Genomic DNA, 11,234 nt, shown 5'->3' with positions numbered 1-11,234 from the left:
ACTATCCTTCTGGCCATATTATCTCTGCTATTCATTGGAAGGTGTTTCATGCCTTTCTGTCGCGCCTTCTTGGTCTGGTCAGGGAGGGCTTCCCTGGGAGCAGTACTACGCAGAACCCCCGCTACGCCGGCTACTTCCTCCACTGGTTCAGCACTCCAACTTTGGGACAGGGACTCTGAGACTACCGCTGCGGATAGAGTGAGGACGCTATGCAAATGAACTCAGATTTCTGCCAGCACAGGGCCCAGAGGTTAGTTAGCTCCTCGGTAGCAGCCAGAAACCACCGGGCGCATAAGTCCTTACTGCGCGTGCGCGGAACAAGGACCGGATCTGATCTGGGGATTCTGCGCGGCCCGATTGCAACCTAGGCGCGGCGTCTCCTTCTGACGCAAGGAACACGCGGGATCACTTCCGGGGCTGCGCACCTGCAGGTTTTGGTTCCAGCTGCTCTGCTTGGTGTCAGATGCGGCGGGTGAAGCTGGATTCTCGTCAGGGACTTCATTCACTTCGTACTACTTTCCACTCTCTGCCTACTGTCTGCAGCAAACGCAACTGCGTCCCATAAGCCACATCCTTGTTATCCATCATGATGTGACCTGATCCTTTGGTCCTGGCTTGGAAGGAGCACATTTTGGTTGCTTGCTGGGACAGATAAGGAACAAGACAAGATTAGGATCATCTCAAACAAGCGGGCCCTAACACTTTAGGGATGGGGACGGAGGGGATGGAGGACTTTTGGGTCTCTGGGCGTGCAGATAAGCAAAGAGCATAGTCTACTGACAAGTTGGCTTTGCAGACGAAAAAGGCACGTGGAAGGGTGTGGCTGCGAAGGTCGCTGTTGAACCTGTCTAGATTGGAACGGTTCTGCTGCAGTGTTTATGGCCTGTCAATAAAGTTTGTAATTCAATATTCTTTGTGACTCGTGCCCCAGACTGGATTTAAGAGGTGGTTAATCAGATGAAGTCATGGCCGGCTGTGTTCCGTGTTTTCACTTCCCCTCTTGTTATCTTGATCTTCCAGTTGAATTGGGCTTTGGACGAGTTACTACTAACTGCTCTTGAGAGCTGGAGGGAGGCATGTATTTTCTGACTCTAAGACTAAATTCTCGCCCTTAGTAGTTGTGGGGAGTACCTATTGTGTTTCCTGGTGGGAGTTTTGGGATGTGGAGAGGCACTCACAATCAGGATTTAACTCCTCTACAGCTCCCTTACTGCGTGGGTTACAGGTGTGCACCACCATGCTTAAGCTCCTCTGAGCTTTTCCTAAGACTTTGTCCATTAGCCATTTATTTAAAAAAATTGAACTACAGCCAGGTGTGGGTGGCACGTCTTTAAGCCCAGCTCTTGGGAGAGGCAGGTAGACTTCAGTTCAAGGCCAACCTGGTCTAGAAAGCAAGTTTCCAGAACAGTTAGGCCTGTTACACACAAAAAAGCCCTATCTCGAAAAAAAATTATATTTTTTTAATTACAAAAATTATGTATAGCCGGGTGGTGGTGGCGCACACCTTTAATCCCAGCACTTGGGAGGCAGAGGTGGATCTCTGGGAGTTCGAGGCCAGCCTGGTCTACAAGAGCTAGTTCCGGGATGGGCACCAAAGCTACAGAGAAAACCCTGTCTCGAAAAAAAAAAAAAATTATGTATATATGTTCATTTGAGTGCAGGGCCAGAAGTTGGAGCCAATGGAACTGGAGTTACAGGCAGTTGTGAGTTGCCTGATGTAGATGCTGGGCGTGAACTCAGATTGTCAGCAAGAACAGTAACTGCTTTTGACCATGTCTCCAACACTGTCCCTCCAAGACAGGATAGGAGGCTGGTTTGATATTCATGGGAATCCTCTTTTAATCGCTGTCATTACAGGCATGAGCCACCATCTCTGGCTTTTACTCTTTTTTAATCCTATGGGCTTGTTCTCCAGACCTCGAATCCCACTGCTTGAGTGGTGTAACTTGTGGTTCAGTAGTAGTGTTAAGTGCTTCTCTTCTGCTCAGACTGCACTCTTGTAACCCAAGGATGAGATGGATTAGGTTACTAGGTGCTTCTGTGTGTTGAGTGCTTTATGAATAGTCTGCAATTCAAAGTGTAAATATGGGTGCTGGAGAGACGGCTGAGCGATTCAGAGCACTGACTGCTCTTCCAGCAGTCCTGAATTCAGTTCCCAGCAACCACATGGTGGCTCACAAACATTTATACTGGGATCTGATGCCCTCTTCTGTTATAAAGACATATATGCAGACATAGCATCTTTGCAGACTGTCCCTTTCCATTAGAAAACTGACACTCTGCAAAGTCATTACTTCTTAAAATTTCAAAGCCTACCAGGCATGGAGGCACCTGACTATAACACCAGTACTTATGAGATGGAGTCAAAGAGGCCCAGGAATTCAAGGCTGGCCTTGGTCACACGTTGAGGCAACCTGGCCTACATGAGAATATGTATCAAAGAACAAAATTTAAAAACCTAACATTTCAACTCCGAGTAAGATTCCTTCCTTGGTTTGCAATTTGGTAGGAAAATATTACCTTTATTAGGGTTAACAAATATATATGACACAATAAAATTTAAAAATCATCAAAGTACAAGAACACCTTGTACTTAGGTGTTCATAAAAGTTGATTCTGGAATCATTATGTAGACACTTGCTCTGAGTGCCCAGGGACAGCACAGATACCCATAGTTTCTATGACTAAGATACAAAGTTAAAGACAACTGGATTTCACATTAGGTTGAATCCTATGAAACTATTAAAGTGTGCGTGTGTGTGTGAGAGAGAGAGATCATGATCATGTAGCCGAGAGAGAGAGAGAGAGAGAGAGAGAGAGAGAGAGAGAGAGAGAGAGAGAGAGAGAGAGATCATGAAGCCCAGAACGGCCGTGCAGTGTAGCCTTCATGGACTACCTTGAATTAATTCATCCTCTTGTTTTCATCTTTTCTATGTGTGTTTAAGAGACATCGTCCTGCCTTGATTTACCTGCCTTTGCCTCCCAATTGCTGGGGTTAAAAAGACACTCAATACCACAGCAGGGTGGAAACTTTGTCAGCTGAAGAGTAACAACCTTAAGGTTTAAAAAGTTTGGTGGGGTTGTGGAAGATGTTAGCCATAGACACTCCACTGTGATGCAACAGAGACACTGTCATCCCTTGAGTTTCTTGCCTTTGGGATTACTTTGTGGGAGAGAAGAAAGGACACTGGGATTTTGTTGACCAACTGTTACCTCAAAATTCTTGACACTTTACTTGTCTTATAAACATGAAAACATAGGTTTTTGCCTTTTAGGAATAAGCAGGCAGTACCGACTCCCAAAGGCTCAAACAGCAAGAAAGGCACTAATTAGTACACCTAAGGATGTGCACAGGATTGGTATTTGGGGCTGTGTAGGTAAGATGCACATGACTGTCTTGTACTTTTCTGACAAGTAAACTTCCTGGCAATGGAGATCCCTCGTACTGAAAGCACTGTGCAGCACAGCACCATAAACCCCAGAAACTAGTGTTTATTCGCTTCATCTAGCCTATGCATTCTGTGGTATTCCAGGGGAAACATCTGCCCAGCCTATATCAGAGAAGCAGAAGGGAGAACTAACAAAAAGGAGCTTTCTTCAGCTATTGCTTACATGCAGGTAGTCATTTCATTACCTGGTAAGAGGAAGAATGGCTTCATTTGGACAACTCTGGAGAATATAACACTATATGTCAAGTATGTCAGCTGAACCAGTCATACTTTTTAAAGGATTGAGTCAAATACAGTCTGAGTTAATTTTATAAGGCAGAGGGACTTCTGTATCCACTGCTTTTAGAAAAGAAAGCATGGCTGTTTAAATATCTCCATGTTTAATTGAGACACATCCCTGGACACACTACACTTGACTGCTGAAACCATGTCAGTAGAAACCACTGAAGTTTATTGGCGGTCACAATGCTTACACTGTATGCAGCAAACACCCTTACAAGTCTATCCGCAACCTGATCACGCAAGAAAAGATTCACCACACAGTCGCCAGAGGAGAAGGAAAATCAACAGGCTTGTTTGTGAGGGTTGAAGAAAAGAAAAATAAAACCTAATTGATTAATGTGCCATGGGTAAGAGCTGAACTAGAGATGTGTACAACTAGCAGCAACAGTTGTGGAAAAGTACAAGGCATAGCTTTCTCCATTGAATTTTCCTCTGTAGGTTCACTTTTTTAATATTCAAAACATTTATTATGTTTTTTATTTTATAAAAATGTATATTTTTCAAGGGAGAATGTTAAATACTTCATGCTAGGTAGACCTTGTTATTAAGAACCCCTCCTCTGTAGTAACTTCCTCCAGTTCATACATTCATGAGTGCAGGGTACATACATAAATATCCACACATACATCCACACACACTGCCTCAAGGGCTGGGGAAGACAAAGTTATGGCCACACACATCAGGCCTCTAGTGGACTCATGCAAATTGCTCAACAAGAGAGCAAATGGCTCAATTCTCCATCGTCTCCCTTACAGAGACCAAGAATCCTAAAACATAAATCCAATTTTTAACAGCAAGAGGCATCTGTCTGAGTATGAGGGTTAGTAAAATGGGAGAAAGGATGGAGATAAGCAGATCAGAAATTTTTATGGAATTATTTGTCACTGCAGGAGGCTGGGGGACCCAGGGCAGCATCCATGGATGGGAGGATGGTGCTCCCCACATGGCTCAGAGTTCCTAATAACAAGGGTTAATACAGCAACAGGAACGCATCATTGGGGATGGGAAAAGGGCATAAGAAAAAATATACATTTGGAGTTTTTTCCTTTTTTGCCTCTCTACACTGTGTCACTAAATATATCTCTGCACTTTCACACATCCTTGTCCAATAAAGCTTCAGGCCACCACAATACACATTTTCTTCACTCGCCATACATAACCCCTCACATCAGCATTGGTGCACTAGACTCTGTAAAAATTTTTCAGTCACACTTTTTGTTTTTAAACTTGAGTCAATATAAACCTTGTTCAAAATGTTATGAAAAAATGTACATGTTTATACAAGGCAGGTTGTGGCAGGACACTGGGCTCTCCCTGCTTGGGTGGCTCCGGGGGGGGGGGGGGGGGCTGGAGTCTCAGATGCTTGTGTCTTTGTCACCTCCCACCACCCTTCCCACCCAGACCCCCAGGAACCAGCAGTGCCCTGCCCCTTAGTGAGTGCACGCACACCCCCGTATTTCCTGGGGAAATAGCTAGTTGACCGTTGCCATTCCCCCCACACCTCTGGAGGAAGGAGCTGGGATCAGTCAGGCCCTCTCCCTTGCAACTGTTCAACCTCTGGACCAGACCAAAGGGACGCTGCTCTGTACAGGTAGAGTCTGAGAGTTGTCAGCTCATCATGTCATTGCTATTCACTCCGTAAGTGGAATTCTTCATTGAATCGTTGACTTCTCGACGGAATGCTGACAGGTTCTGGGTGAACCTGCAGAGAGAATGCATGGGATTGGGGGAGGAGGCAGAAATGAGGTCTTTGCCTGAAATGTTAGTTTTCCTAGGCACAGAAATAGCTACTGAGAAGCAGAACACAGGAACTGTGTCTAATCAGTTAACTTTAGTCTTAAGACTGTTAGGGAAAGGTGGCCTTGTTTATGCTTCTACTTTTTCCTGGCAACTTCACAGCAGGCCAGAGAGAGTCAAACCAGAGCTGGGAGGGCCACACTGGGCTCATGGTAGCATCACAGGCAACAATTAACTGTTCGACAAGAGATGGGAATTAACCTTAAGAAGCTCAGTGCTAAAAGACCAGGAACATAGATAGAGCATGTTGTCCAGTATAGACGCTGCTAACCAGATGGCTAGTGAGCAGTCAGACTGTGAGCTGAATCAAACTTAATAATATTTAAATTTGATTCCCCATTAGTCTAATGAATTTTATGTTAAAATGTTTTCATTAAAATTAAATAATGAAGATAATCTAGAAAATTAATTAAGTTCTTAGAAAACTTCGAAATATATTTGGCATTACCAGGGTACAGGAATCTATCAATCTATGTTAAGTTTATAAAATGTAATTCAGATTTGGTGTTTCTGACAAAAACTTAGCATCTCAGTTCAGGTATGTGTAATCTATATATGGCTCTAAAGATTTAGTAAACTAAAGTTTACATCTCAATTTAAACATCATATACTGACATAACTTTAGATGTTTTGGGTTACTTGAGTTACTACCAATACTTCTCATGGAGAAATTCGACACGCAACTTGCCTCTTTACTAGACAAGCACTGCTTTAGGTAGATAACATGTGCTGAACAGAGATGTTTATGGAACTGCCCTTGTTTCAATGGTTTGAAAAATAACAGCACTTCTTGGCAAGATCCAGATACTTACCTGTCTCTGTTTTTTGTCAGAAGATTCCGCTCAATGCCTTCCATCAAATTTTCAAAACACAGATGCATGGCCTGCTGTTTCTCTGGCGGTTGGCTATTGACAATGCTGTTTCTTAGGTCAGAAAAATACTGTGGGTCAAGGAGTAAAACAGAAGGTGAGGGAAGGCAGATGAATGTTCTCCAAGTAAGGTAATGTCTACCACAATTCAATTTACATTCTAAAATCCAAGCCCTTGACTCATCACAACCCTGAACTTCTGGATCTACCTCCTCTTCCCAAGTGCTGGGGTTGTGTGTGCTAACAGATCGGACTTCAGATCCCCTTTCAGGGAAATCTCAGCTGAATCTATAGCTTAGGTCTCAGCTCCTTTGATGTCTAGGGACAACTTTCCCCTTTAAAAGGATGAATCTCACTACTTAAAGGAAAGTGCTCCTTCATGTAGCACAAATAATAAAAACTCAGAGACAGATATTGGGGTTTAACCTGAAAACCAGAAAAGCAAAGCAGCTAGACCACTACAGAAGTCTTACTTCTACCAAGGCTGGATGACCTCAGACTGAGCAGCTTAAGCCTCTCTCTCCTCTCACTTTATATTCCCTCTAGTGCTGGGATTAAGTGTGTATGACTCCCTAGTACTGGGATTAAAGTGAAGGCCACCACCACCTGGATCTGTTTCTGTATTGATCTTTTGTAGCCCAGGGTGGCCTTGAGCTCACAGAGACTCTGCCTCCCAAATCCTGGGATTAAAGGTGTATGTCACCATTGCCTGACCTTCAGTGGCTTTAGCTTTGCCCCTGGTTTTCAGACAAGATTTATCAAAATACAAATAACAGGGCTGGAGAGATGGCTCAGTGGTTAAGAGCATTGCCTGCTCTTCCAAAGGTCCTGAGTTCAATTCCCAGCAACCGCATGGTGGCTCACAACCATCTGTAATGAGATCTGGTGCCCTCTTTTGGCCTGCAGACATACACGCAGACAGAATACTGAGAATACTGTATACATAATAAATAAATAAATAAATAAATAAATAAATAAATAAATAAATAAATAAATACAAATAACATACCATTATACCTTCATCCTTTCCATTAACTGGCACTTGAGGATTTTTTTTTTTTTTTTAAAGACAGGGTCTTATGTATCCCAGACTGCCCTCAAACTCACTGCATAGTTGTGAATGACCTTAAACTTTTGACCCTCCTGCCTTCAACGCCCAAATGCTGAGATTATAAAAATAGGCCACGAATCTACTGTACAGACTTCAAGAGGCAAGTAGGAACAAGACATATTTAGTCAATGGTCCATACCCCTTTGCCAACTGACAGTCATGTGAAGACTTATTACTGTATAAACCTCTGGCTGGGAGAGGAGCTGGCTTTCCTACCTTGCTATTATTATTCTGTATGTGTATGTGTCTGGATGCCCTCAAATGAAAGGAAAGTGTCAGATTCCTTGGAGATGGAGCTACAAATGATAGAGTGCTGCCTGATGGGGGCTGGGAGAACAGCATACACACTCTTCACTGAGCATTCTCTGCTGACCCCTTTTCTTTTTGAATCAGGGTCTCACTATCTGGTTGTCTCATAACTTGCTGTATAGACCAGGCTGGCCCTGAACTCGGATTATCCTGCCTCTGCCTCCTGAGCACTGGAATTAAATTGTGCACCACTACACCTAACAGCACACACATACACTCTCTCTTAAGAAGGGGTGGCGGCTGGAGAGATGTTCAATAGTTAAGAGCACTGGCTGTTCTTCTGGAGGACCTTGGTTTGGTTTCCAGCACCCATATGGCAGTTCACAACCAGGTCCATGGAATCTGATACCCTCTTTTAGCTTTCAAGAGTACCAGGCACAAAAGTGGCACATATACATACATACAGACAAAATACCCACACACATAAAATAAGGAAGAGATTTCATTAAAAAGGCTGTCAGGGCCGGTGTAAGTACCGTATCTCCTGAGCCTTTTGCTGGTCCTTGCCTACCTTTTCATTAAGCAGTATCAAGCCAAGTAGGGGTCGAGACATAGACCACTGATTCCTACAGTCTTCAAAGATGATGATGTTCAGCACCGTGGACAGCATCTAGCAGCAAGAGGGCACAGTATCTAGTCAGTGTGCATCTAGCTACTTGAGGTAGGAGGACAGGCTCCAAATAGGCCTTTTCTATGCAGGGTAAACTAGAAAAGTATTTGTGAATCTTCATTTTGGTCATTTGTTTTAAGGAAAATTTTTATGGTAAAATTTTATTTATATGTAAAGTCTTTCCCTGTTTACTCTGACTTGTGGGGAATAGGATGGGGAGAATTTAAGCAAGCAGAAGCTCCCTGTGTATTATTTTTCAAGTACTGGTGTTAGAGAACACAGTTTCATGACACTTTAAGAATGTGATTAAATTGTGAATAATTTTACTGCTACTTTTAGGGAGTAATAAATTAATAGTGAAACTGGCTTAGATATTATCAGTTAAATATGTCATACTACTGACCTGATGCTACTTTATTTCCTATTTGGCATTATTATTATTATTATTATTATTATTATTATTATTATTATTATTATTATTTTCCCTCTTGTTTTTCAAGACAGGGTTTCTCTGTATAACAGTCCTGGCTGTTCTGGAACTTGCTTTGTAGACCAGGTTGAGAGATCTGCTTGGCCCTGTCTCCCAAGGGCTGAGATTAAAGGTGTGGGCCACTGCTGCCCAGTTTGGCATTGTATTTTTTGCAAGTTGCTTTAAAAACTTATAAAACAGAAACATATACACAGACGGATTTCTCTGTTTGCTAACTCTTTTGCTCTGTATTCTTTGGCAGTGCTGGGGACTGAACCACAGGCCTTGTGCATCTTAGCCCCGTCTTGCATTTTTTTTTTTTTGAGGGGAGAGGCGATTTCTCTGTGTAGCTTTGGCTGTTTTGGAACTTGCTCTAGACCAGGCTGGCCATGAACTTATAGAGATCTAACTGCCTCTGCTTCTAAGTGTTGGGATTAAAGCTGTGTGTCACCACCGTCTGGCTTTGTCTTGTATTCTTGTTCCTACTTTGCAAAATGGAGCACATGCTCTAAGAAAGCTAGGTGTGGCTAACTCAAGCCCCATTTCCCAGCAGTGAGGGAGAAGAGTAATGTCCATGGAAGTGAGTGCTCATGAGATAGAATCAAAGAGTGGGGTGGATGACACTCAGATCATTTCAGATGTTTTCCAGATCAAGAAAATTCAAAATCCATTGCCATTTTAAGAACATGAACATAGTGAGATGTACATTAGTTGCTTGGACTTCCCTCTCCTGCAGTAGTTCATCCACTGTGTGACATACTACCACTGCCAATTAACCCTCAGGTTCCTTGCCTGTTGGATCATAGCTGGATGCTGCTGCATGATATGCAGAAAGCAGTCACTCTCCCGGTTCAGAGGTGTTGTCCTTTTCTTGGTGCTTCGTGACAGCTGTTTGAAGAGGTATGTGACAATATGGTCCAGGCAGGAACAGCAGCCTGTGCATACCATGGTGTCTGGAAGAAAGATGTAGGAGGGCAGGAATATTGAGCTGGTGATGACTTGAGCAAATAGATTAATACTGGCTGCACTCCCATAAGAGTACTCAGACTGGGACCTCAGCCAAGGTCTCTGTTATACAAAAGGCCCAGTTTAACTTTGGAATGGAGTATAATCCATAATAGAAATATTAAATTACTGGCTTAATGTATTTTATTTCACTTAAAAAAATTTCCTATTCAACGAGTGCTATATTTATGCCAAACACTTTGTTAAATCTTCCCCTACGACAGGGTTTCTCTGTGTAGTCCTGGCTGTCTTGGAACTAGCTCTGAAGACTAGGTTAGCCTCAAACTCAGGGGATCCACCTGCCACTGCCTCTGACTAATGGGATTAAGGGCATGGGCCATCACTAATTTACAAGTACTTATTTAATATATGCTCTTGAGAACTCTAAGAGGTAAGTAAGTGTGGCTTCTGACAACAGACACACCAGCTTAGAGAGATAATGAGACTCATTTAAAACCATATTGCTAGAAACAGAAAGAGCTGTAGAACCCAGGGGCCTGAAGTATGAGCCCGAGTTACTGGTGGTGGAGGGTATCATTAAATCCAATTTTATATGGTCTGTCAATATTGACCTTGGTTAAAATTGGCTATGTACTGGCTTTTATCTCTAAAGCATCTTGGGGAGGGTCACAGCTTATCTGAGAAACCCGGCAGTGTGTAGGCAGCCTCCCAAGGTAAGGTCTGATACCTTGGGGATGGACTGTCTTAGATATGACTCTGACCTGGAAAGAAGTATGGATGTATCACGGAAGTGGCAGAGAGGTGTGGATAGCTCACAATATATATATATATTTTTTTTTTTTCGAGACAGGGTTTCTCTGTGTATTAGTCCTAGCTGTCCTGGAACTAGCTCTTGTAAACCAGACTGGCGTTGAACTCACAGAGATCTACCTGCCTCTGCCTCCTGAGTGCTGGGATTAAAGGCGTGTGCCACCACGGCCCGGCCAACGGTACTTATTTCTTAAAGCCCACGATTTTAGGTTCAGGTTCTGCTCCTCAAACAATGAGAACATTAAAACACAACCAAACAACAGGATGGTAGATAAAATTAACCCTTTTAAATTCTCAATTTTATTAAAGGTGTGCACCAACACCACCTGGCCTCACAATATATAATTTAAAAGTCCTTTTTATCATGACTGCTCAGCCTAATACCAAAATGGTTGGATTAGAAGGGAATTTGGGGAACTATCTGAGCAAACACTTCCATAGCTTCTACTATGCTCAAAAGAGTACCAATCCCATAATGTGCCCAAGGGAACCTTGTCTCATGTGTACATTGTTTCTGCTCATTTTCAGTGTGATCTTATTCCTCTATAACCCTTCTGCACAA

At 43.0% G+C, this 11,234-nt stretch overlaps 1 protein-coding gene across 2 annotated transcripts in view; it reads right to left on the bottom strand.

Moving 5' to 3' along the window:
- Positions 1-3,879: 3,879 nt before the first annotated feature.
- Positions 3,880-11,234, bottom strand: part of Xpo7 (exportin 7) — a 44,742-nt gene continuing 37,387 nt past the window's right edge. For both annotated transcript variants that reach the window (XM_057785939.1, XM_057785940.1), the window contains exons 25-28: positions 9,689-9,849; positions 8,329-8,427; positions 6,341-6,468; positions 3,880-5,433 (exon numbers count right to left, since the gene is read on the bottom strand). In XM_057785939.1, coding sequence (XP_057641922.1) covers positions 5,340-5,433; positions 6,341-6,468; positions 8,329-8,427; positions 9,689-9,849 — 482 coding nt within the window. In that variant the 3' untranslated portion in view covers positions 3,880-5,339. The remainder of the gene's footprint in view (positions 5,434-6,340; positions 6,469-8,328; positions 8,428-9,688; positions 9,850-11,234) is intronic.

This window comes from Chionomys nivalis, chromosome 12 (assembly GCF_950005125.1).
Source record: "Chionomys nivalis chromosome 12, mChiNiv1.1, whole genome shotgun sequence".
NCBI classification, from domain to species: domain Eukaryota; kingdom Metazoa; phylum Chordata; class Mammalia; order Rodentia; family Cricetidae; genus Chionomys; species Chionomys nivalis.
Note: the sequence above shows the minus strand (reverse complement) of the source record. Positions and strands in the feature narration are given on the sequence as shown.